The 27,871-nt window shown below is 38.2% G+C and overlaps 1 protein-coding gene across 2 annotated transcripts; it reads right to left on the reverse strand.

Moving 5' to 3' along the window:
* Positions 1-13: 13 nt before the first annotated feature.
* LOC139763459 (uncharacterized) lies at positions 14-27,871 on the reverse strand. Of its 2 annotated transcripts, none has more exons than XM_071689534.1 (12): positions 27,011-27,871; positions 23,120-23,300; positions 21,645-21,784; positions 15,573-15,702; positions 14,808-14,952; positions 13,652-13,787; positions 11,338-11,456; positions 10,009-10,134; positions 6,174-6,414; positions 4,256-4,413; positions 2,433-2,587; positions 14-2,149 (listed from the first exon to the last, which is right to left on the reverse strand). In XM_071689534.1, exons 1-12 carry the CDS (start codon positions 27,237-27,239, stop codon positions 1,108-1,110), a joined length of 2,802 nt encoding a protein of 933 aa, XP_071545635.1. In that variant the 5' UTR covers positions 27,240-27,871; the 3' UTR covers positions 14-1,107. The 2 variants fall into 2 exon arrangements, with proteins under 2 accessions (XP_071545635.1, XP_071545634.1); XM_071689533.1 differs by having other exon boundaries at positions 10,000-10,134; positions 27,011-27,830.

A 27,871-nucleotide genomic window follows, 5' to 3' on the forward strand; every position in this document is an offset into this window, starting at 1 on the left:
AAAACAAATCATCCTTTTTCAATACATTCATTACAACAAAGAAGAATGTGAATTATTGGTATATAAATTAAGTCTTTGCTCAGAAAATAACACTGTCTAGAATACAATATCATTTCATGTTTACATGGATAGCACTGTGTTTAGACTTTTGCCACAGGTGGAAAGCGTCACAACTCCATCAAATTATCAGTCTGTGACACATGAAATTAGGCCAGTCCACAAATTCTTACATTAAATTTAATGCACACAGATTGAGAAACAATACTTGTCTATGTGGATTATAGATGCAGTAGCATTTGTTTGGAAAATAAATAATGTAACTGTAATAAATAAACACAATAAAGGCAGCATCTTTTCATTTGCCAAATTATGATACATAGTCTACCACATTTAATTTCAGGTCACAGGAAGGTCAGCCACTACAGTAACTATACTCATAAAACAATAACTAAAAACTGGTGAATAATATTAGATAGTTGAAACTGGCCAATATCTTGAACTTTTAGCTCAATAGTAAAACTTAAAAAAGCTTAAAGCATAAAATTCACTGAATACCCTTTACAATTTCACTTGTTTTCAAATCTATGTAAAAACTAAATTCTTAAAATTTTAGAATTATGCATGGTAACTACACATAATAAAAAAATATATGTATATGAACTCTCTTAATGCAGAGTGAAAAATTCCCATCTGTTCAGCAGCCTTTTAGCTGTCCTACTTCAACAATTATTCTGGGTGTGGTAAGCTACTGTATGACAAATTGTTGGGGTAAATCAAATTCAATGTTTGTAAGCTTTTTATGGAACGAAATATTAGACTGTTAAATGAAATCAAGCTTCTTTGGTAAGGAAATAAAAAATGTGTAAACTAAAAATGTAAAATCAATATAATTACAAAATTCAGACAATACATATCACACAGTGCCCATTGGCCTAAACTATATGCATATGAGCGTAACTCCGAAAATTCTTATTCTGATATATATCTATAAAGCAAAATAATAACATGGAAATCAAACTTGTTACATTATCAAAGATATGCTAGAAATACGAAAAACTGTCAAAGGCCATTGAGAAAAAAGATCAAGGGCAAATAACTCCACTCATTTCAAAGATCTTCATTACGTCTTCTATAATTTCTAAGATTACAAGCAGGCATACGCTTTTTGAATGTTATTGACTGTTCACCATTTGAATTTGAATTTTCTGTTCCATTAATGCTTATGCTACTCTCCATCTCATTTCCAGTTCTACTTTCATCTTCACTTTTTTCTGTGCTAGAAGGAAGAACCAAAATTCCACTATCTGGTGTGCTTACAGATGCTGTTCCATTGGCTGCTTGGCTTGATCCATTCTGCATTATCTTTTTGTTAGGGGTTGTTGGAGGAGCTAAGTCCAAACTACTTGGAAGATCTAAACCAGGGACAAGTGACCCACGGTCTGCGTCGAATAAAAGAGACCCATTATCATCAGTTGAAATGCTGCTGATAGGAATTGCATCACTGACAGCACTACTTATATTTAACTCATTACCAATGTCACTGATACCATTACTTTCACCATAGTTTTTTCCAGACAAAGTGGTATCATTTATAATGTCAGGAAGACAATTTGATCTGCTGCTAGCGCCTTCACTATTGAGATTTCTCCCTGGGTCTCGTGTTTTAACATCGATAACTGATCTCTCTATTTCTGAATCACTGGTATTAGAATCAACTATTTCAGATATAATATGTCCATTCTTTGTCTCTTGTGACCTCTCCTCATCACTATCACTGTTACTTAAACTGGTTCGTTTCCGCTTTGCAGGTAAATGACCATCATCACTACTGGAATCACTATCAGAGGACCACATTAAACGCTTTCCATTCTCAACTTCACCATTATTCTCTCTATACTGTTGCTCTACAGTCTGAGCTTCTTCTTCTGTGTCACTACCATTACCATCATCTTGTTCATCTGACTCTGGTTCAGAATCTGGCTCAGTATTCTGCACCACCATAATAGTATAAGGGGCCATGTACCTTCTACGATATGATGTTCGTCGTCTCACTGACCCTGCATTGTCTTCCATGGCACTTGCAAGTCCTGGTAGATCTCGGGCCTGATGATCTTCAAGAGAATTCTGGCCCATTGGGTGATACAAATACCTGTAAAATAAAATCAGTGTTATGTACATATCTCTCAATATGTAAATGGGTTTAACCCCCAAATTTATGTAATTTGTTAACAATACCATTCTGAACCATAAATATACACATAAACAGTACCTGTTCGAGACTAAATCAAATGAAAAGCAAGGATAATTACTGAGGCAAAATATACACCAACAGGATGAAGGGTAAAGTACAAGGGGAAGATTATGAGCAATATCAAACATTTACTAATACGAGAAAGAAATGCCTTATACCTAATGTAATTGTGAGTACTTACCGCCTTCTGCTTGCAGTAAAGGAACGAAGAAAATGCTGAGCTTTCTTGCGGTGTCTCCTTAAATGCTTACGTTTCCTTTTTGCTCGTTTTGCATTTCTTAGTTTTGCCCTCTTCTTTGCAATCAGACGCATAATCCATTCACTTCCTCCAGATGCCTAGAATTTAAAGACCATTGCCCCTCAGGACTTTCATCTATTTTGGCCTTTCAGATTTGTTTTATTTAAGCAGAATGCCATTTAACATTATAAGAAAAAGAGTGCAAATATGATATTGAAAGGCCATGCTTCTCATATCCATAAAGTTCCACAATCCATGGTCCAGCACTGACTTTCTAGTAAATAATTTCAGTAAAAGCTTATAAAAGATTTTATACAATATATGTTCAGAATGCAACTAAAGGGTGTGGGAACGGGGATTGGAAACCCTCCCCCTCTTGTATTTCAATTTCTAAAATAGGAAACAAAGGGAGAAGTCATGTGGGAAGTGCTCATCCTCCTTGAAGGCTCGGATTGGGGTGTCTGAATATGTGTGGATGTAACCAAGATGAGAAGAAAGGATAGACAGGTGGTATGTTCGAGGAAAGAAACATAGATGTTCTGGCTCTGAGTGAAATGAAGCCAAAGGGCAAAGTGGAAGAATGAATGAGGAGCATCTTTGGAGAAAAGTTGGGGTTGGTGAGAGGACAAGAGCTAAGGATGGAGTAAGCACTACTCCTGAAGCAAGAGTTGTGGAAGTGTGTGAAAGAGTGTAAGGAAATTCTAGATTGATGTGGATAAAACTGAAAGTGGATGACAAGAGATAAGGAAGTAAGGAAACTACCCATATATCTCCAACATGTTTTTAAAGACAGCTAACATACACAACCAAAGGCAAAAACCCTCACCTCCTTATATCTTGACATGATTTCCAAAAATAAAAACAGGAAAAACACCCAAGCATAGCTTTCTTCTCAAAGGCTCAGACTGAGGCATCTAAAATGCTTATGGATGAAAACAGGATGAGAAGAAGGAAGAGACTGGTGCTATGTTTCAGGAGAGAAACCTGAATAATATGGTTCTGAGTGAAATAAATAGAAGGGGAAGACTGAATAGTTTGGGAATGCTGGGGGTAAACTCTCTGGTTTGTATAAATATGGAAGCAGAGGTGAGAGTGGCACTTCTAATAAAGGAGATGCTATGGGGAAGCGTCAAAGAATAAACAAAGATAGTTTAATATTGATGTGGATAAAAAAAGTACCTACTTAAAAGCAGGTATGAATAAGTACATGTGTATAAATGTATATGTCCATGTATGTATATGTATGTACATGTGTATATGTTGATAAGTATATGCATATGTATGTATACGTGCATGTGAGGGCATTTATGTAAATATATGTGTATATGAGTGGATGGGCCATTCTTCGTCTGTTTCCAGGTGCTACCTCACTGATGCAGGAAACGGAAATCAAGTATAATAATAATAATAATAATAATAATAATAATAATAATAATAATAATAATAATAATAATACGTGCATGTGAGGGCATTTATGTAAATATATGTGTTTATGAGTGGATGGGCCATTCTTCGTCTGTTTCCAGGTGCTACCTCACTGATGCAGGAAACGGAAATCAAGTATAACAATAATAATAATGATAATAATAATAATAATAATAATAATAATAATAATAATAATAATAAAAACTAGTCTATAAGAGGTGGGTGACTGTAAGTGTTAAAGCATTTAGCAGCTAGAGAAGTGATGGAGTCAGATCCTGGTGGAAGGGGATCTGAATCTAACAGTGGGTGATATCAGTAACTTGTTGAGTTGTAAAACGTACCTTGTCCCCCTCCTCATCATCATCTTCCTCCTCCTCCTCATCCTCATCATTTTTTGGTGGATCATTATGTGCTTGTCTTCTACGTGGAAGCTGATTTGATCTTTGTCTTGCTTCTTGATGTTCATCAGAACTTTCTTGTCTATGGCCCCCATTTGGCTCTAAAGGAAAATCAAACTATTATGAAAGGCAAAATCTGAGATCTACAGGAAGTTCTTTCAGGAGAGAATGTCACCAGTTACTTAATCATATACAGAGATATTAAGGATCCTTAAAATAATTCATAACTCTAATATACTATCTATCTATCTATCTATCTATATCTCTGATGCCTATTCCCATCTGGAACAACTAACCTTTTAGTGCCTCACCCTTAACAAAACACTAGCATAGGGCAATTCTAGCAGAGTGTTTGCAGAGTCTCATACCTAATGTTCCTACTGACTACATTTACTTAATGTCCCTACCTTATATTCCTACCTACTAATTCTACCTAATGCTCCTGCATAAATGTTCCTAACTACTTCCATCAGTCACTCTTACTATTTTGCCAAAAGGCAGGGCTAGTGCACAGTGCTCACCGCAGGAAAATCTAGAGTAACAAAGAATGAGCTGCATGAGTTAAGTGTTGTCAAATGTTATGTATGACAAGGAGAGACTATATAATTGTGGACAGAATGTTTGTAGTCCATGTGTGGGTGACGCAGAGAGAAAAACTTGACAACCACCTCCTCCTAAAGTATTTTCTTGTTCTCCCCAAAGTTCATTGATACTCCCTTACCCCATCTCTCATTCTGCCCATTCTCTCAACTCTCATACCTTTCTCCTGACCTGCTGCTTGCTCTTATAATTTCCCTAATCAATGCATCCCTTCCCTAGAGATACTGACTATAAACCTCCCTTTACTCTAAATGACAACTTAACTTCTTCAATCCAACACTCGCTACTCTTTCTTATACTTTCACATTCCACCTTCTGCATACCAAATACTTCACCCAGACATATAAGCACTACTTCCTGTGATACCCTCCATTCCTCCTCCACTCCCCTTATATCATCTATTCTCAACCCTATGCCATTCCTCACTCAATATCTCGATATCTCATACTATCTTCTCAAAAGCCATTTTTTCAAGGATGCTCGCTTTTATCACCTCTTCACACATCATTTCCTCTCTTCCCAAACCAATCACAAATTTTTACATTCCCCTCCACCAAGAAATACTCATACATTACAAATGCTGCCTCTAAGCATGTTCACATTCCAAAACCACTCCATTGCATGCCTGTCAATCAGCACATAATCCAACTGAGCCTGATAACCCCCAGTACCATTCACCAAAGTAAACTTACATATGCAACTTTTTAAAACCATATATTCCCAATTGCCATTCCTCATTCAGCAAACAATTTAACACTTTGTTTCTCAACTTCAAGTAATGGGACCTCAAGTCTCCTGTTATATTCTCAATAACCTCACTTGGGACCTTATGTCTTTGAATCATATCCTTAATTCCCACATTACCTATCCTTGGATTCAAGTACCCTAATACTATTGCATCATAATTGCCAAAGCATTCATTCAACACCTCTTAAAATATACTACTTGGTGCATAAGCACTAAGAATCATCCACCTCTCATGAATTACTTTATTTCTCAACTACATCGATCATAAACTCACTTCCATATACTTTTTAACACAGTCCCAAAACTTCTTTATCATATGTGCCACCCTCTCTATTGCAAATATTAACTCAATTCAGTATAATACAATGATCGTAAGTTTTAATAATATTTTTTTACAGTATCATTGTTTAAGTACTTACCAGGGATTTCAGCAAGCAATATAAATCAAAACACAGGCAAGACAGTTGCCTTCACAGAATTCATATAACAAAACATTATATGGAAAAATCATTACCATCATCTTCTGAATCATTATCATCAGATTGTGATGTAACAATAGAGAGAGATGATTGCGTTGTTGTAGTTTCTGTATCATCATCATCTTGCCCTGAGATTTGTGCATCATTATCAAGATCATCAGAGAGATCAGTGTTGGAGGTCCAGCCTTCTACCTCTCTCTGTACTAAGGAGTCGAAGAAGGCCATCATGCGAGGGTCCTCATCTGTGCTGCCATGGCTATAGTCATGATTCACATCCTGTTAAAGGATTACTTAGATGAATAACACATGTATACTATTACATGACACGTCCTACTATTGCATATGAAGCTTCTTTAAGTACTAGTACATCAAACCTCCACAAAACATCTTTACAAATACTTTTAAGCAAATAGCTTCAGAAACTTAAACATTCTAAATAATATGTGTATCTGCACACAACCTCAAAGCCTACATTCTAAATGCCCAACTAATCATCAATAACACAAACATACAGGTATTTCAATGGTAGACCAACTCCTCTTGAAAAGTTGAAAACTAATCAGCAATGCTCTCCCCCTAACAGTCACTCTCACAATTACAGTGTTTTATCAGAGTTACAGCAGTCAGGAGCAACCAATACTACCTCTCATCTTTTGGAGAAATTATATGAGAAGACCACAACTTGCACCATGCTTATGATACAAGTATGAAGAAAGGGGATCAAGTATCAAAAAAATATATTTATACATACATATGAATATATAAATATATCATCCTTGGGGATAGGAGAGAAAGAATGCTTCCCACATATTCCCTGCGTGTCATAAAAGGCGACTAAAAGGGAAGGGAGTGGGGGGCTGGAAATCCTTCCCTCGTTTTTTTTACTTTCCCCCCAAAAAAGAGGAACAGAGAAGGGGGCTAAGGTGAGAATATTCCCTCTAAGGCTCAGTCCTCTGTTCTAAACGCTACCTTGCCAACACAGGACATGGCAAATATGTTTGAAAAAATATCTATTTATTTATTCATTCATCATACTTGATAGCAGTTTCCCATGTCAGCAAGGCAGCGCAAGGAAACAGATGAAGAACGGCCCATATACTCATATATGGGCTGGTGACTGAGTTTGGTAAAGTGTGTGAAGGAAGAAAGTTAAGAGTAAATGTGAATAAGAGCAAGGTTATTAGGTACAGTAGGGTTGAGGGTCAAGTCAATTGGGAGGTGAGTTTGAATGGAGAAAAACTGGAGGAAGTGAAGTGTTTTAGATATCTGGGAGTGGATCTGGCAGCGGATGGAACCATGGAAGCGGAAGTGGATCATAGGGTGGGGGAGGGGGCGAAAATTCTGGGAGCCTTGAAGAATGTGTGGAAGTCGAGAACATTATCTCGGAAAGCAAAAATGGGTATGTTTGAAGGAATAGTGGTTCCAACAATGTTGTATGGGTTGCGAGGCATGGGCTATGGATAGAGTGGTGCGCAGGAGGATGGATGTGCTGGAAATGAGATGTTTGAGGACAATGTGTGGTGTGAGGTGGTTTGATCGAGTAAGTAACGTAAGGGTAAGAGAGATGTGTGGAAATAAAAAGAGCGTGGTTGAGAGAGCAGAAGAGGGTGTTTTGAAATGGTTTGGGCACATGAAGAGAATGAGTGAGGAAAGATTGACCAAGAGGATATATGTGACGGAGGTGGAGGGAACGAGGAGAAGAGGGAGACCAAATTGGGGGTGGAAAGATGGAGTGAAAAAGATTTTGTGTGATCGGGGCCTGAACATGCAGGAGGGTGAAAGGAGGGCAAAGAATAGAGTGAATTGGAGCGATGTGGTATACCGGGGTTGACGTGCTCAGTGGATTGAATCAAGGCATGTGTATGGGGGTGGGTTGGGCCATTTCTTTCGTCTGTTTCCTTGCGCTACCTCGCAAACGCGGGAGACAGCGGCAAAAAAAAAAAAAAAAAAAAAAAAAAATATAGTGGAAGACCAGATTGGAGGTGGAGGGGTGGAGTGAAAGAGATTTTGTGTGATCGGGGCCTGAACATGCAGGAGGGTGAAAGGAGGGCAAGGAATAGAGTGAATTGGATCGATGTGGTATACCGGGGTTGACGTGCTGTCAGTGGACTGAATCAGGGCATGCGAAGCGTCTGGGGTAAACCATGGAAAGCTGTGTAGGTATGTATATTTGCGTGTGTGGACGTATGTATATACATGTGTATGGGGGTGGGTAGGGCCATTTCTTTCGTCTGTTTCCTTGCGCTACCTCGCAAACACGGGAGACAGCGGCAAAAAAAAAAATATATATATATATATATATATATATATATATATATATATATATATATATATATTTTTTTTTTTGCTTTGTCGCTGTCTCCAGCGTTTGCGAGGTAGCGCAAGGAAACAGACGAAAGAAATGGCCCAACCCACCCCCATACACATGCCTTGATTCAATCCACTGACAGCACGTCAACCCCGGTATACCACATCGCTCCAATTCACTCTATTCTTTGCCCTCCTTTCACCCTCCTGCATGTTCAGGCCCCGATCACACAAAATCTTTTTCACTCCATCTTTCCACCTCCAATTTGGTCTCCCTCTTCTCCTTGTTCCCTCCACCTCCGTCACATATATCCTCTTGGTCAATCTTTCCTCACTCATTCTCTCCATGTGACCAAACCATTTCAAAACACCCATACACATACACATACACATACATATACGTATCAACATACACAGATATATACATATATACACTTGTACATATTCATACTTGCTTGCCCTCGTCCATTCCTAGCGACACCCGGCCCGACAGGAAACAGCATCTCTAGCGAGGTAGCAGTCAAGAACAGATGACTGACCTTTAGAGGAAAAACCCCTCACCTGGCCCCCCATCTCTGTTCCTTCTTTTCAAAAAGTAAAGCTGGAGGGGAGGATTTCCAGCTCCCTGCTCTAACCCCTTTTAGACACCTTCCACAAGCAAGGAGTAGGTGAGAAGATTCTTTCTCCCCTATCCCTAGGGAACAAGACTAACAAGGGAGATCATGGTAAATAATACCAAAATGACCACCTACTTGGACTGTGGACCAACCATCATGATCAGGATTCAAACTTATGTGAGCTTGACCCCAGACAAACTGAGAATACATCACTGTCAGGAATGCTAACAGTTATATCACTGATGTCTGTTTACTTTCACCCTTTTACCATTTCTCATTCATGCTTGCCATACATCTCTACACACAGGCCATCTATCTAAGTTTCCTTGCTTTCACCACTGTTTTACATTTCATTTTCTCTCCCTAAACTCACCATTAACTTTCACTTTACGTGGAAAAAATTATTGACCCACTCCATTTTACCCATCTGCAGAATGTTATCAAAATCTACAGTTCAACTTCACGGTCTACATCCTATCATCACCATCAACAATGTATTATTACTACAAACATCATGTTTCAATATCTATGCATCTCTCCTGCCTTATCAATATCCTCCACTCTTGTCTTCCTCTGTTTCTGCTATTCAAATATCCTTCTTTCATGAAACACATAACTCCTGCTGTACCTACATTAACAGATCAAGCTCTGAGCAGCTAGTGTCCTATCTTCAGATAACTTTTTACTCTAAACACATTAAAAAATCTTTCAATGTTCGAAACCTATGGTATATATCTTAAAACATCAATCATGGCAGAATGTACATGGAGGTGCATCTGATACTGACCATATAAGACCACACAGCAGACCGAAGGAATGCCAAGCATTGCTGACTACCCATAGTGGCATCTTTATAAGGACTACTGATTCTTTACAGTTTCTGAAATAAAATACAAATATTTTACATTCCCTTTCTTGTCATCATCCCAAGACATACCCCAACTACCTGGCCACTCTCCATAACAAGTCCTATGTACTCCTCATGTGTGTACACTCTTCTTGTCATGCAACTTCCTGAGGTGCTCGTCCTTAAACTTCCTATGGATCCAGGCAGGGATAATCCACTCCAAAGCTGTTGGAAGAATGGGTCATTACAAATTGTTCTGAGAATCTGTACAAAGAAACTATGTTAAGATTTAACATTAATAATGAAGTGATTGTTGTTAACTGGGTCTGTAATCACATAGTAATTTGAGTATAAGATGAGGCATTGCTAAAATCGTTTGATGGATTAACTTCTCTTTCTATATCAACAATGTCCCAGAGCATTCTGTCCTGTATTCTGCCCTTTTTCTCTTTTTTATCAGTATTCTTTTTATAACATTTAACCACTTCAATCATATTTTCATTATTCAAATTGGCAGTCTTTCAATTCTTTCAAATCCACACCATCTTGTTTTACTCAATCTCTATTTGATCTTATCACAACTACTTTTATAACCTCACAGACAGAATTTCCCTTAAAGGCAAGCATAACCTACTGAAGTTTAACACCCATAAAAACCCAATTTCTTCCCATCTTCTCTGTAAAAATCCATGTTACTTCCATGGCTCTGATTATATACTAATCACAACAAACATACTTGATATCACTATAAAATCTACTCTATCTGTATTTTATGCACCAAATGAAGCAAAATTATTTTTGGTGAATTTTTGAAATGGATGATGCATATAGTAGGACAGGAGTGCAAGCACAGGTTTTTTGGATGACATAATATGCATCACTAGAGCATGAGTTTAGTAAGTATTTTAGATGAGGCTATATGCAGCATTAAAATATTAGAGTAAAATACTGCAGCAACGGAACTTAATGCTCCCTTCATAATGACAATTCTATCAAATATATGAAAGCTCCAACAACAAAAACCTTTTTAACATCTGATGATATCCTATCTTAATTTTATCGTTTCTTAATCAAATGTTTATTGTTAGAAAAGATATCAGAACAGTTTCTAACAATCTAAAACTGTCTTATTACACCCACACCCTGTTTCTCCTTAAAAGAAACCACTGACAAAGGACATGACTAGCAGTACTCCCATACTGCAACCATCCACACAACTACAACAGTCAGACATAACCATTTCCATGGTATCTATGGAGTCAACAAAGCAATTCACTCATATACTCTCAAGTCAGCTGGATTCTAAAACATCTTTAAAATTACATTATATAATTCTTTGTCTCTACTCAATCATGTTCAAAGTCATATCTTTAATTTCTAAATCAAATATTTGCATTACTTTATTCCTAAAGCAAAATTCAAACATACCTTTACAATTTTCTCCACTCCTGAGGATGCTATGATAAAGTTCTGTGGGTTGAAACGCACTTGGTTTACAATGGAACGATGACCTTTTAATACCATGTGAGCTTCAGATACAAAGTGTTCTGTTGAAAGAAAGATATTAGTGTTTTAAATGGACTGAACTTGGGCATGTGAAACGTCTTGGGTAAACCATAGAAAGGTCTGTGAAGCCTGCACGTGGATAGCGAGCTGTGGTTTGGTGTATTACATAACAGCTTGAGACTGAGTGTGAATGAATGTGGCCTTTTTTGTCTGTTTTCCTGACGCTACCTTGCTGAAGTGAGGGGCAGCGATGCTGTTTCCTGTGTGGCAGGGTAGCGACAGGGATGGATGAAGGCAAGCAAGTATGAATATGTATATGAGCATATATGTATATGTCTGTGTATGTGTATGCATTATCCCTGGGGACAAGGGAGAAAGAATACTTCCCACGTATTCCCTGCGTGTCGTCGAAGGCGACTAAAAGGGGAAGGAGCGGAGGGCTGGAAATCGTCCCCTCCCACTTTTAATTTTCCAAAAGAAGGAACAGAGAAGGGGGCAAAGTGAGGATATTCCTTCTAAGACTGTCTTCTGTTCTTAACGCTACCTCTCTAAGGCATGAAATGGCAAATATGTATGAAAAAAGATGTGCATGAATATGTATGTATATGAGTATATGTTGACATGTATATGTATGTATATGTGCATATATGGGTGTTTATGTATACATATATGTGTGTGTGTGTGTGTGTGTGTGTGTGTGTGTGTGTGTGTGTGTGTGTGTGGATAGGCCATTCTTCATCTTTTTCCCGGTGCAACCCCGCTGACGTGGGAAACAATGATTCAGTATAATAACAATAATAATAATAATAATAATTAAAAATATAGACACACATGATAAGCTGCTTACCCTTAACCAATTATTACTTCATGCTTGTTAACTTTCAAAGGAGGAAAAGGCCATTTCGTATTGAATAAAAAAATCTGAATAATAATGCATAAAACTGCATTTCTCTTACGGTAATTCTCAGAGCAATGACTTCACCATTAGTTTTAACAAGTTTATCCCAAAGAGATTAATCTCCATAGCCTCCAAAAATAAGATTAACTTTCTTTAAAAACTTTTTTTCCTGATTTACTTGTCTTTAAGGCTTAACATCAGTAACAAGATCTTCCAAAAAAACCACTTAATATTCCCTAATACAATAAACTTTGGTATCATATTGACAAAAAGGTGTGCAAAATGAATGTACAATATAAAGAGGCTGTAGTTTACAACCAAATTCAGCTAAACATATGATCGAGTGGCAATTTCTAAGACTGAGCACTTAAGCAATATGGTTTAAATGGTGGAAGGGATTTACAGAGGGAAGTCTCTTGTTCTTGTTTGTTAGAAATGAATACACAGTATAGATTTTCATGTTTGCATTAAATAAGTCATCTTTGGAGGGCTGCATCACTATCAGATGACAAAACAGAGTGCAGTCTCATCAAAGAAATCCTCATTTCAAAAGGTCCATCCTATCCCTGCTAATAAGTGTAGCATAGTCTTGGAGCTGAAGGAAGACCTGGAACTGAGGTTGTTCTTGAGTAAATATAGATAAATGAATACATGAATAATGAATATATAAATACAAAAAGAGTTAGTCACTATTTGCAGATGAAATCGCTCAGGAGACAGATTTTTCTAAAAGAGAAACTTTAGAAGCTGGTGTCTGTTGTTGGGAGAGTGTGTGAAATAAGACAGTTGAGAGTTCAATTTGAAAAAAGTAAGGTTATCAGGTTTAGCAGTAGAGAGAATCAGGTTGGTGTGAGTGTGAATTTGAATGGAAAACCTGGAGGATTGGGGATAGGGGAGAAAGAATATTTCCCACGTATTCCCTGCATGTCGTAGAAGGCGACTAAAAGGGGAGGGAGCGGGGGGGCTGGAAATCCTCCCCTCTTGTTTTTTTTTTAATTTTCCAAAAGAAGGAACAGAGAAGGGGGCCAGGTGAGGATATTCCCTCAGAGGCCCAGTCCTCTGTTCTTAACGCTACCTTGCTGATGTGGGAAATGGCGAATAGTTTGAAAGGAAAGAAAGAAAATAATAATGATAATAATAATAATAATAATAATAATAATAACAATAATAATAATAATAATAATAAAAATAACAATAATAACATCAATAATAATAATAATAATAATAATAATAATAATAATAAGAAGAAGAAGAAGAAGAAGAAGAAGAGTTAGGAGAAGAAGAAGGCAAATAAAACAGATTAAATACAAGGAGTTTTACATGACATTCAGCACTTACCTGAACTATTGCTTTCTGGGATTTTCCACATGTAGAGGTTAAAGTCATCTGAACCTGAGAGAACAAACTGATCGTTGTCACCAGCAAAACAGCAGCTTTTCATTGTGCATGAATTGTAGTAGTGTTCAGCATCAAACTGGAAATAATCAGAATTGTTATGAAACAAATTTTGCAGATGATAAAATCCAGTGATGCAGGAGTTCACAAAGAGTAAGTCATAAACACACAAAAATGCAGCTTGGTGTGAACTTAGACTTTACAATAACTCTATGATCAATATTGAAAAAAATATTAGAGAAATATGCTCTGAGCTCAAAACTCAATCAATTTCTGGCTTGGGCTTCATTTAGGTATCATTTCTGGAGTAACATCATCCAGAATATTAAACATACAGAACATGTGGCAATTCAAAGGAACAAAAAATACCTTAAGAGAAATTTTCCCTCTATTGGGTTAGTTATACAGTGGGATTATACAATATCAATGTGGTCTATCAATGCCTATAGAACATTTAACCAAACTGCCAGGAACTGACTATCCTTCACGTAGATGACTGACTACTGAAAAATGTCTGGCCACAGATAGTTATTCATGGCCAATCAGTAAGATGATGTGCTGCCTCTGAAACTAGCATTTATATCCACTCTAGAAAACAGGAATCAAGGACTAGCTGACTCAAAGACCCAATTCCCACTTCAGTATATAAAACTTAATCTTTTTCATCAAGCAGCATGGAAAACTCATGCATTCTTTGCACATGTATATAGTGAATGAATGAGAACTTGACAAAGAGGATATACTTATCAGAAGTGGAGGCAACAAGAAAGGGGAGATCAAACTGGAGATGGAGGGATGAAGTGAACAAGATTCTGAGTGTCTGGGACCTGAACATGCATGTAGGTGAAAGGCATGTATTGGATAGAGTGAAATGGAGTGATATGGTATACAGGGGGTGACGTACTGTCCATGGACAGAACCATAAAACAGCCAAGGGAAACCATGGAAAGGCATGTGGGGCCTGGTTGTGGATTGGGGGCTGTGCTTTTGGAGCATTACACATGACAGCAAGAGATGCTTTTTCTTTGTCTATTCCTGGTGCTACCTCACTGACGTAAGAAAAAACAAGTATGAAAGAGAGAAAAGGAATACACAATACCTGACAGATGGGTTTTGAGCTATGAGTGTTGTAAAGAACAGGGGGAAGTCTTCTCCTCAGTGCAATTATTTGGTTGCCTGTTCTGTTGAACCTTGCACACATGGATGACTGTGCACACCTCTTCTCTCCATATCTTAATACAGGTCTGTAAATATGTAAAACAACTATAAACAATTGTACATGAAGAGATAGAACTGGTAATTAGTTCAGTATAAAAAGAAGTATATGGTAGACCAACACATTCTCAATCACAGATTGCGCAAAATTTACCACAACAGTGGTGAACTAGCTCTAATCAAAATACTATCATAACCCCTTTCTCTGTCCCTTCTCTTGGAAAATTAAAAACAGGAGATAAGGATTTCCAGCCCTATATTTATCAACTCATTTATCTATTTATCATACTTGATTGCCATTTCCTGTGTCAGCGAGGTAGCGCAGGAAACAGATGGCCCATCCATTCATATACAAATATATATACGTAAATGACCATACATGCACATATACATTATCATCATTATATTTGAGTGTGTATGTGTGTGTGAGCGGATGTTTCTTTCTATGTTTGTATCCTGGCACTACCTCACTAACACTGGAAACGGTGCTCAAGTATGAAATACTATCATTATCATTAATATCATTATCACTATTATTAACAGTGTTACTATCATTATCATTACAATTATCATTACTATAATTATTATTTCTAAAATTAATCTTAAATAGTAAACAGCAAAATATTTCAATATAACATACTGTACTTACACTCTAGGTTTTCGTACATCCCATAAAGAAACACCTTCCCGAGAATTAGCAGTAACTACAAACATTGATTCTATTGGATGGAACTGTACAGCATGGAAGGCGTCATGGTAACGCGCTAAACACACAGGATCTGAAAAAGAGAAAGTGTGATCTGATGCTTTTATAAATAACCAATAAATAAATAATTAAAAAAACATAAGGGAAATAATATATTACACATCCCTGATCCTATAACTTTCTTTTACTATGCACAACTTCCACAAGTTTCTACCAATCTAGGAACAAATATGCCAATTCCCTCAACCAGAGTAGAACGATGCAAGTAGTTTCTTTCGTGCACTATGGCAACAAACACTCTAAAAATTCTTCACTTGCTTCCACTCACAGACATACTCCTTGGTTACTGCATTGGCTCTCTTTCCTTTGTCTATGCTATCGCTTCAATTTTACTCCTAGGAACTGAATGTTTGTGTCCTTGCCATTAATCAAAACCATATAATACACAGCATGTCATTATGTTTCATGGATACTGCCCACAACCACTGTGATGTCTGTTTCTTTTCCTACATTGCTAAGGCTTTGGAACTCATTACTTTCTGAAGTCTTTCATAATAGCTATGAACTGCTCCTATTCAAACAGCATATATTTTTAATTTCTCCTAAACGCTTTGATCTCTTGCCTATTCTCTCCCTAGCTCTTTAACTCTTTAGACCTATTTTATGTTTCATTTGAGGTCTGGTGTGGATGATGTTTTTTGTCTGTGACTGGAGCCTTCAAAATAATAAAGAAAATATCCAGAGTATTCCTGTTTTCATAAAATTTTCACATATATATATGGGGGATGCTATTTCATGTAAGGAGGGGTCACAATGGGAATGGATGAAGGCAGCAAATATGAATATGTACATGTGAATATAAGTATACATCTGTGTATGTATATGTATGTATACGGTGAAATGTATAGGTATGTATATGTGCGTGTGTGGGAGTTTATATATATATATACAGGTGTATGTGGATGTGTTGGGCCATTCTTTTCTCTGTTTCCTTGTGCTACCTCGCTAACGCAGGAGATGGCAATTAAGAATAATAAGTAAATAAATAAATACATAAAAATATAATATCATTATATTTTTTTCTTTTCTTTCAAACTGTTCGCCATTTCCCGCATTAGCGAGGTAGCGTTAAGAACAGAGGACTGGGCCTTTGAGGGAATACCCTCACCTGGCCCAATTCTCTGTTCCTTCTTTTGGAAAAAAAAAAAAAAAAAAAAAAAAAAAACGAGAGGGGAGGATTTCCAGCCCCCCGCTCCCTCCCCTTTTAGTCGCCTTTTACGACACGCAGGGAATACGTGGGAAGTATTCTTTGTCCCCTATCCCCAGGGATATTATATTATATTATATTATATTATATTACATTATATCATATTATATCATACTTTGTCGCTATCTCCCGTGTTAACGAGGTAGCGCAAGGAAACAGATGAAAGAATGGCCCAATCCACCCACATACACATGTATATACATACACGTCCACACACTTTCAGAAGTGGTAGAGGATGTGCGGTTCAGGTGTTTGCTTTGAAGAATGTATGTGAGAAATACTTAGAAAAGAAAATGGATTTGTATGTAGCATTTATGGATCTGGAGAAGGCATATGATAGAGTTGATAGAGATGCTCTGTGGAAGGTATTAAGAATATATGGTGTGGGAGGCAAGTTGTTAGAAGCAGTGAAAAGTTTTTATCGAGGATGTAAGGCATGTGTACGTGTAGGAAGAGAGGAAAGTGATTGGTTCTCAGTGAATGTAGGTTTGTGGCAGGGGTGTGTGATGTCTCCATGGTTGTTTAATTTGTTTATGGATGGGGTTGTTAGGGAGGTGAATGCAAGAGTTTTGGAAAGAAGGGCAAGTATGCAGTCTGTTGTGGATGAGAGAGCTTGGGAAGTGAGTCAGTTGTTGTTCGCTGATGATACAGTGCTGGTGGCTGATTCATGTGAGAAACTGCAGAAGCTGGTGGCTGAGTTTGGTAAAGTGTGTGAAAGAAGAAAGTTAAGAGTAAATGTGAATAAAAGCAAGGTTATTAGGTACAGTAGGGTTGAGGGTCAAGTCAATTGGGAGGTAAGTTTGAATGGAGAAAAACTGGAGGAAGTAAAGTGTTTTAGATATCTGGGAGTGCATCTGGTAGCGGATGGAACCATGGAAGCGGAAGTGAATCATAGGGTGGGGGAGGGGGCGAAATCCTGGGAGCCTTGAAGAATGTGTGGAAGTCGAGAACATTATCTTGGAAAGCAAAAATGGGTATGTTTGAAGGAATAGTGGTTCCAACAATGTTGTATGGTTGTGAGGCGTGGGCTATGGATAGAGTTGTGTGCAGGAGGATGGATGTGCTGGAAATGAGATGTTTGAGGACAATGTGTGGTGTGAGGTGGTTTGATCGAGTAAGTAATGTAAGGGTAAGAGAGATGTGTGGAAATAAAAAGAGCATGGTTGAGAGAGCAGAAGAGGGTGTTTTGAAATGGTTTGGGCACATGGAGAGAATGAGTGAGGAAAGATTGACCAAGAGGATATATGTGTCGTAGGTGGAGGGAACGAGGAGAAGTGGGAGACCAAATCGGAGGTGGAAAGATGGAGTGAAAAAGATTTTGAGTGATCGGGGCCTGAACATGCAGGAGGGTGAAAGGCGGGCAAGGAATAGAGTGAATTGGATCGATGTGGTATACCGGGGTTGACGTGCTGTCAGTGGATTGAATCAGGGCATGTGAAGCGTCTGGGGTAAACCATGGAAAGTTGTGTGGGGGCCTGGATGTGGAAAGGGAGCTGTGGTTTCGGGCATTATTGCATGACAGCTAGAGACTGAGTGTGAACGAATGGGGCCTTTGTTGTCTTTTCCTAGCGCTACCTCGCACACATGAGGGGGGAGGGGGATGGTATTCCATGTGTGGTGAGGTGGCGATGGGAATGAATAAAGGCAGACAGTGTGAATTGTGTGCATGGGTATATATGTATGTGTCTGTGTGTGTATATATATGTGTATATTGAGATGTATAGGTATGTATATTTGCGTGTGTGGACGTGTATGTATATACATGTGTATGGGGGTGGGTTGGGCCATTTCTTTCGTCTGTTTCCTTGCGCTACCTCGCAAACGCGGAAGACAGCGACAAAGCAAAATAATAATAAATATATATATATATATATATATATATATATATATTTTTTTTTTTATACTTTGTCGCTGTCTCCCGCGTTTGCGAGGTAGCGCAAGGAAACAGACGAAAGAAATGGCCCAACCCCCCCCCATACACATGTACATACACACGTCCACACACGCAAATATACATACCTACACAGCTTTCCATGGTTTACCCCGGACGCTTCACATGCCTTGATTCAATCCACTGACAGCACGTCAACCCCTGTATACCACATCGTTCCAATTCACTCTATTCCTTGCCCTCCTTTCACCCTCCTGCATGTTCAGGCCCCGATCACACAAAATCCTTTTCACTCCATCTTTCCACCTCCAATTTGGTCTCCCTCTTCTCCTCGTTCCCTCCACCTCCGACACATATATCCTCTTGGTCAATCTTTCCTCACTCATTCTCTCCATGTGCCCAAACCATTTCAAAACACCCTCTTCTGCTCTCTCAACCACGCTCTTTTTATTTCCACACATCTCTCTTACCCTTACGTTACTTACTCGATCAAACCACCTCACACCACACATTGTCCTCAAACATCTCATTTCCAGCACATCCATCCTCCTGCGCACAACTCTATCCATAGCCCACGCCTCGCAACCATACAACATTGTTGGAACTACTATTCCTTCAAACATACCCATTTTTGCTTTCCGAGATAATGTTCTCGACTTCCACACATTCTTCAAGGCCCCCAGAATTTTCGCCCCCTCCCCCACCCTATGATCCACTTCCGCTTCCATGGTTCCATCCGCTGCCAGATCCACTCCCAGATATCTAAAACACTTCACTTCCTCCAGTTTTTCTCCATTCAAACTCAAATAATATATATATATATATATATATATATTTCTATCATTATTATTTTGCTTTGTCGCTGTCTCCCGCGTTTGCGAGGTAGCACAAGGAAACAGACGAAAGAAATGGCCCAACCCACCCCCATACACATGTATATACATACACGTCCCCTCACGCAAATATACATACCCATACATCTCAATGTACACATATATATACACACACAGACACATACATATATACACATGCACACAATTCACACTGTCTGCCTTTATTCATTCCCATCGTCACCTCACCACACATGGAATAACATCCCCCTCCCCCCTCATGTGTGCGAGGTAGCGCTAGGAAAAGACAACAAAGGCCCCATTCGTTCACACTCAGTCTCTAGCTGTCATGCAATAATGCCCGAAACCACAGCTCCCTTTCCACATCCAGGCCCCACACAACTTTCCATGGTTTACCGCAGACGCTTCACATGCCCTGGTTCAATCCATTGACAGCATGTCGACCCCAGTATACCACATCATTCCAATTTACTCTATTCCTTGCACACCTTTCACCCTCCTGCATGTTCAGGCCCCGATCACTCAAAATCTTTTTCACTCCATCTTTCCACCTCCAATTTGGTCTCCCACTTCTCTTTCCCTCCACCTCTGACACATATATCCTCTTTGTCAATCTTTCCTCACTCATTCTCTCCATGTGACCAAACCATTTCAGAACACCCTCTTCTGCTCTCTCAACCACACTCTTTTTATTACTACACATCTCCCTTACCCTTTCATTACTTAATCAAATCACCTCACACCACATATTGTCCTCAAACATCTCATTTCCAGCACATCCACACTCCTCCGCACAACTCTATAATATATATCATACATGTATAACATATTCTTTCTTTCATACTATTCGCCATTTCCCGCGTTAGCAAGGAAGCGTTCAGAACAGAGGACTGGGCCTTTGAGGGAATATCCTCACCTGGCCCCCTTCTCTGTTCCTTCTTTTGGAAAATTAAAAAAAACGAGAGGGGAGGATTTCCAGCCACCTGCTCCCTCCCCTTTTAGTCGCCTTCTAGGACACGCAGGGAATACGTGGGAAGTATTCTTTCTCCCCTATCCCCAGGGATATATATATATATATATTTTTTTTTCCATACTATTAGCCATTTCCTGCATGCATTAGAGAGGTAGCATTAAGAACAAAGGACGGAGCCTTTGAAGGAGCATCCTCACTTGGCCCCCTTCTCTGTTCCTTCTTTTGAAAAATTGAAAACGAGAGGGGGGATTTTCAGCCCTCCGCTACCTCCCCTTTTGGTAGCCTTCTACAAAAGGCAGGGAATACGAGAGAAGTATTCTTTCTCCCTTATCTCCAGGGACAATATATATAAAAAATACATAATAATGCAAAAAACAGTGACAGAACCAGACATACAAACAATATACATATTTTCACTGATGTTATCATCCTAGCTTTCTTTGTTCACCATCCTCAAAAGAAAATGTAAGTGTGAGTTAAGGTGAATAATTGGTCAACAAAACATGAAACCATAATGAAAGAATTTTGATGAATCAGACAGTCTGCTACAAATGTCTAAATTTAACTATTTCGAATGCTTTTCATATATGAGATCTACCTAACAGTAAGTCACATCAACAGACCTGCATAACTCTTCTTCTTCCTCAACGTGCTGCACTGCTAAAAAATCTTAAGTAACTTACAATGTATGAACATTGAAGGGAATTCATTATAAAACCATGCTTGAATATTGCCGAAGGAATTAAATCATAGATAACGAAATATTACAGTGTCAATATACACTATTCAGATCCATGAGCATATGAATCCAATGTTATGAAAATTTCTAGGACATCAGCATACCAGATAAATATACAGAAATACTTTCAAAAATGTGATACATCACGACTTGCTGCTGTCAAGACTTGCTGCTGTATTCAGATACGCAAATGTGAAATTTTTTCATACACCATACAATTATGCTCACACAAAGCACATTCAAGTTAAAACTAATAAGAAAACTGGAGACCAAATTTTGAATACAAAATATTACCTGTAGCAGCTGATTCCCTCATATCATAAAGAAGCACTTGCCCATCCTCTCCAGCACTAGCAAACACAGAGTCATGAGATGGACTCACAGATACCCCATACACAGCCTCTCGATGCAGGAACACATCCACAGTTTCACCCCTGTGTATGATAAAAGTTTGAGCATTACAAGGACTTATTATCAAGAACATAGGACAATATAATAAAAAATTCTTCTGCAGTTAATTATTTTTGCCATACACTGTAGGAAAATGGAATAAATCAATTAGCTTTTGCTGTAACTACCTCCTTGAAGGAGTTCCCAATAGGAATAGGCATCAGACATATAAATAGAGGCATCTATCCTCCAAAATCCATGCGAATACCATTTGGAGACAACTGAAATGTTTACCAAGATTCTTTCCTATGTTCTGTGAAGACCTCATCTCCATTGATGATTCACTTTTCTAACCACATCTAGACTTAATACATAATTAATCATACTATGAAACTTCTACAATGCTCTTCACACAACGATATTACATATTCTGAAGTTAGAATAAAAATGTTCCTACAATAATTTTCTTCTATATAAAAATAGTCATTCGTCCACCTTAAAACAAACACTTTCTGATGGAAAAAAACCTGTTATAAACTTAATGTTTCCTAACCTATTCCACACATGTTTACAGGTTGCAAATAATTCTTACTCAATCTAAAGGCAAAGCTGAATTCATCGAGACCCTAAGTAAATTCAAAACAATGAAAACTCATACAGAAATATTCATCACAAAACAGAATATATATATCACCCCACCATATTTCACCTAAAAAGACATACAGTACCTATACCTAAACCATCTCCTTCACTGCTAAAAGACCCTTTACACCTCAAGATGTCCTTGAATTACTATGTCTGTGGCAGGGGTACATGACATGACCATGGCTGTTTACTCTGTTTGTGGATGAATCAGTGTGGGAGGTGAATGCAAGGGTCTTAGAGACAGGAGCAGGTCTATAATCTCTGAAAGGTGGGGAGGCCTGGGAGGTGAGTTTGTTACTGTTTGCTGATGACACAACACTCGCAGTAGACTCGATTCAAATCAAAAGCTGCAGAAGCCTGAAAGGCAACTGAACATAATATGTCATGTGGAAGCATTCAACAACCATATACCCCCTCACACAACCCAATGCAGAACCTCCCATTGGAGTTGTGGCAGGAAATCTCAACTCGTAAACGTAAAGGTGGAGAGATACACTGACATCATACATATGTAGAGTGGTTGGAGGGTTAAATATGAAGCAAAACAATAAAAAGGAGAAGAAATATCATCTCAAGGAAGGTATGGAATGATTTCTAATGTCAACCTGATGAGTGTAATGATCTAGAAGAGGATAAAGAACCTATTTCTATCCATAAGATTCTGGATTCAACCATCACATACAGAGAAAAAATATTGTAATGATACCAGTATTACAAGAAGTAGCATTTCTTACGTTCTTAAATCATGTACAATAACTTGTTCATCATTGCCAGCAGAGAAAATCTTTGTATTGCAAGAATCAAAACTGAGGCAGAATATGTTGCTGTTATGTTCACCCTTCATTGTGCGAGGCCGATGATTCCCTGACAGAGCACCATCCACATTCCAAAGGAGCACACGCCGATCATCGCCGCCTGATGAAAAACACACTCATTAAATAAAATAATCATTAGCTTCATTAACCAAAATGCATTATAATTCTGAGGCAAAATGAAGGAAAATAAATTAAGAAACTAGGTTTTCATAACACGAGATTCAGTACCTTTACCAATCCCATAATATGAATCAAGTACATACAGGACTTCCTCTGGAATCATTCATATACATACTTGTTTATGCTCAGAATGCAGAAATTAAACATTGACTTTTAACATATAAAATAGTTTTTCACTTTTTCACCTTGTACACTAAGTTAAATCATAACGAAACCAATATCTGCATCCAAACCACCTCTTTACTGTACACTAACTGCTTCCATCTAATTTGTGATGGAGTATGTGGATATGAATTAGAACAAACTTTGTAGGCTTAGTGTGAGGACAAGGACATAACTTAGGCTTTAAAATACAAAAGCCGTCAAGATCTGAGCCATGCAAGATGAAATCTTATATTTCAGAGAAGTTGTGTTCAAGCAAATTTTTGTTATTCAAGGAATATACCATTAATAATACATCTAACTCCTAACCTATCATACACTTGTTTTGGGGGCTGTTGCTTATCCCTACAACTAAGCTTCCATGGTAAGGTCTTGGAATACTACACTTAATGCTACTGGTCTACATCAGGTTAACACTGTGTGACCAAACTGGTCTGATGCATCTTGAATAAAACTATCAAGATATCCTCCAATTCTGTTCGTTATATCTACTAGTAGTAGGAACACACACAAGCCCCTGACATTCTATGGAGATTTTCTAATTTTGTAATTTTTCTAATCATATATGATGTTAGCACACAACAGCACAGTATTCTAACTAGGAAAGAATAAGCGCTTCAAAGTTTCATTAGTGATCTTGTTTAACTCATTGCAAGGTTATCAATAACCAAACATAACATTTTTGCACATGCTGCACAATGACTTCTTTGTTATACTTTTTAAAGTAATGTCATATGACAACTTCAGTAAACTCAGGCTTGGACAGGATATCTCAGTGTGGTAAACAAAATCTAGGTAAGTTTAATGCCTCCAAGACCCAGTTTCTACCCATCTCTCTACCGAAGACTTCTCAAAACTCTCATCTCTCTTCTGACGGTTCTTAATTCCACCTCCTGACTCACTGAACATACTTGGCATTACTGCAATATCCACTCTTTCTAGGAAATGTCACAGTACAGAAATAGCTGTCTGCCTCTAAGAAACTGGGAGTCCTGATTACATGTCAAAATTTCTTTTCTTCTCAACAGCTGCTCCATTTATACAAAGGTTTGATTCATCCTTCCATAAAGTGCTGCTCTCACATCTAGGGTGGTTCTAGCTTTGCATCCTTACTTGATTTAGTTGAATCGAAAGTAGTCTTGACAAATAAAGTCTCCCAAGCTAACTTCAAAACTTGACCCCCCTTGTCCTGCACTGCAATGCTGACTCATATTCCCTTTTCTATAGGTATTACTTTAGTTTTTGCTCCACAGATCTGGCTGCTCATGTGCCCACACCATTAGCTTAGAGAATTTAATATGTGATTACTGTCTGGCTGTTAGCAATTCAAGGGTGGGCCATTTTGATAACTGTACCTTTCCCTACACCTCTAAGCTTCGGAACTCTACCATCTCATGTCTTTCCCAATAACTATGACTTGGCATGTTTTAAAAGACAAGTTTTTCACTTTCTCTAAAAGTTGTAAATTCTTTTCCTTGTATCTTCTCTTCCCCTTTCATAATCCTCTCTATATTTCAGTTTGGGCCCAGCCTTGATGTGGATTTTTGTCCATGACTGGAGCTTCCAACGTAAAAAAAAAAATGTGATGCATCATTCTTGTATTGGATTCCTTTATTTGTGGTCCCAGGGTATAATAGGGTAAGCTGTTTGATTATCCCATGCTCTCTGGATCAGAGGTATGCCAGGTTAAGCAGATTCTGGTTTTGTCATGCAACACAGGTCTGGATTATGCTCAGCTAAACAAGTTTTGGTTATGTCATATAAGATGGTCTGAGTTGTGGTGAGCTAGGTTGAGCTGTTTTGGCTAGTTTGGGAGAAAATACCTACATTAAGTTGGGTTCACTTACCAAAAATGAATAATGTTGTCATCTATAGGCAAATACTTTAACTGTCAAATGAAATAGATGGCAAGACCAACCCCAACTTACTCAAAAAGGTATTCTACTGTTAGCTTGATTATAATACAAGTGACATCATGATCAATGGGACAACCACATAACGCTCCTTAATATCAAGGTTTTGCCTTTAAGGCTTGGCAAAAAAAGTCTATATACTGCTCTTAATCCAAATACATAGTGTCATCAAAGTTTCATAGTTTTGCCAGTCATAATCTGAATCAAGTGATAGCAAATACAATGAATACCTGTACTGTATTGTGACACGTGTAAAACTACTATTAGTACACATGATTCTTGTTTTCTTTACTTTCCTGAAAATAAATAATACACTAACTTCTAAAAAATGTTACAGTATATATCCTGGGGTGTAAAACAAAAACATTCTACAAAAAAAATCATTGTGCTTTACCTCATTTAAATTTTTTCTGATCAGAGAAAGCCCACAATACACCGAGTTTTACCAGAAAACAAAACATAAGAAATGCAGAATGTATACATAAATAAATTCTGTTGACTAAGAGTCCTATTCTAGCAAAATCTTCTTTGATCATGTTAGCTGCAACAGCATAGGCAATCTCATCATATATATTCTTATATTACTTTGTCACTGTCTCCCGCATTAGCAAGGTAGTGCAAGGAAACAGACGAAAGAATGGCCCAATCCACCCTCATACACAATGTTATATGGTTGCGAGGTGTGGGCTATAGATAGAGTTGTGCGGAGGAGGGTGGATGTGCTGGAAATGAGATATTTGAGGACAATATGTGGTGTAACGTGGTTTGATAAAGTAAAGTAAAAATAGGGTAAGAGAGATGTGTGGTAATAAAAAGAGTGTGGTTGAGAGAGCAGAAGAGGGTGTTTTGAAATTGTTTGGTCACATGGAGAAAATGAGTGAGGAAAGATATAATTTCATGTGTGGTGGGGTGGTGCTGCGAATGGATGAGGGCAGCAAGTATGAGTATGTACATGTGTATATATGTGTATATATGTATATACATGCGCATGTATCCCAAGGGATAGGGATAGGGGAAAAAGAATACTTCCCACATATTCTTGCATGTCATAAAAAGTGGGTAAAAGGAGAGGGGGCTAGAGGCTGGAAATCCTCCCCTCCCATTTTTTTAATTTCAAACTTCATCTGTAAATCATTAGATCATAATTAGTGTAACTGTTTAAGATTTAAATCAAAGGCATCATATGTGCAGCTCGTCACCCAAGTGGGTTATCTTAAGATAGATTTGGGGTTGGGGTGGACATGCAGGATTAGGTAAGGTTGACTGGTTAAGGAATAATACTTTAGATATAATTCACATACAAAAAATATCGAATTATACAGGCAGTATAAAGTAACAGCATTAACAAGTCCCTTTCAAATCTTCCCTTACAGTTGGGAAAGGAAGGTAATAGTAATCCTTCCAGACCCAATTGTCAGTGAAGGATTGACTGCTATGTAAAAATGATTGGGTAATCCTAGTGCAATACTAATGGATATTCTACAGTATGTCTTAAAATAAACATACTTCTTTACAACTGGTTTAAAGGGAAAACAAGCAATACTGAAAAACTTACCGGACACAAGCAGGTCTCCTTCTCTGGAAAACTCAATAGCATTGACACACCCATAATGAGCATAAAGATTCTTTCGATACAGGTTTTTTGATGTGTCAAGTCTCCGTGATAAAAATGATGATGAGGCCACAGCAGGACCCCAATCTGGTCGAGCTGAATGATATGCTCGCCATTCCAAATAGCGAACAGAGCAGCCCGATAATTCACTTATTTTTCCTAATGTTCTCATTTTCACTTATGCAATTTACATTCACATGCACATTTATAAATGTATCATTAGCTTAATTATCTTAAATGTAGTTGTAATCAGGTCATTAACCTTGAGAGGCTTATCCATGCCAAGAACGATGACTGCCTTTCATTCTGTCTGAATTGGGCATCAATACACGCCAATAGAAACCCGCCGACTTCACTAGTTTAAATACTTCTCTAGTCAACTTCAACACCCTTTGTGCCTTGACAGTTCTCAGCCCAGGGAGCTGAGTAATTTGATACGTGAGTCCAGTGATGAGTCGAAACATGGAGGTAGAAACGTCAAGTGGAGTGTCTCAGCTGGTCCCCCACCTGATCTTTGTTTATGTTCCTTGCTTGCCTCCTCCTCCACAGCCAGGGGCACCCCAAGGCCAAAAAGTTTCACGCCAATTTTACCGTCACATCCTTTAACAATACTATCCAATTCCTTCCATCAAGACTACGGTGTCTATCTCTACCAGCCGCATGATGTGATTTAAGCTGAGGGAACACAATAGGACGATTTTACACGAAAACGTGTCTGCTCGACAATCAGCTGACAGGGTTGGCCTCCTCCATTCCGCTCCACGCCTGCTTCCCTTCCACTCCACAAATAATAGACACATTACT

The sequence above is a fragment of the Panulirus ornatus genome, chromosome 47, assembly GCF_036320965.1.
Source record: "Panulirus ornatus isolate Po-2019 chromosome 47, ASM3632096v1, whole genome shotgun sequence".
NCBI classification, from domain to species: Eukaryota; Metazoa; Arthropoda; class Malacostraca; order Decapoda; family Palinuridae; genus Panulirus; species Panulirus ornatus.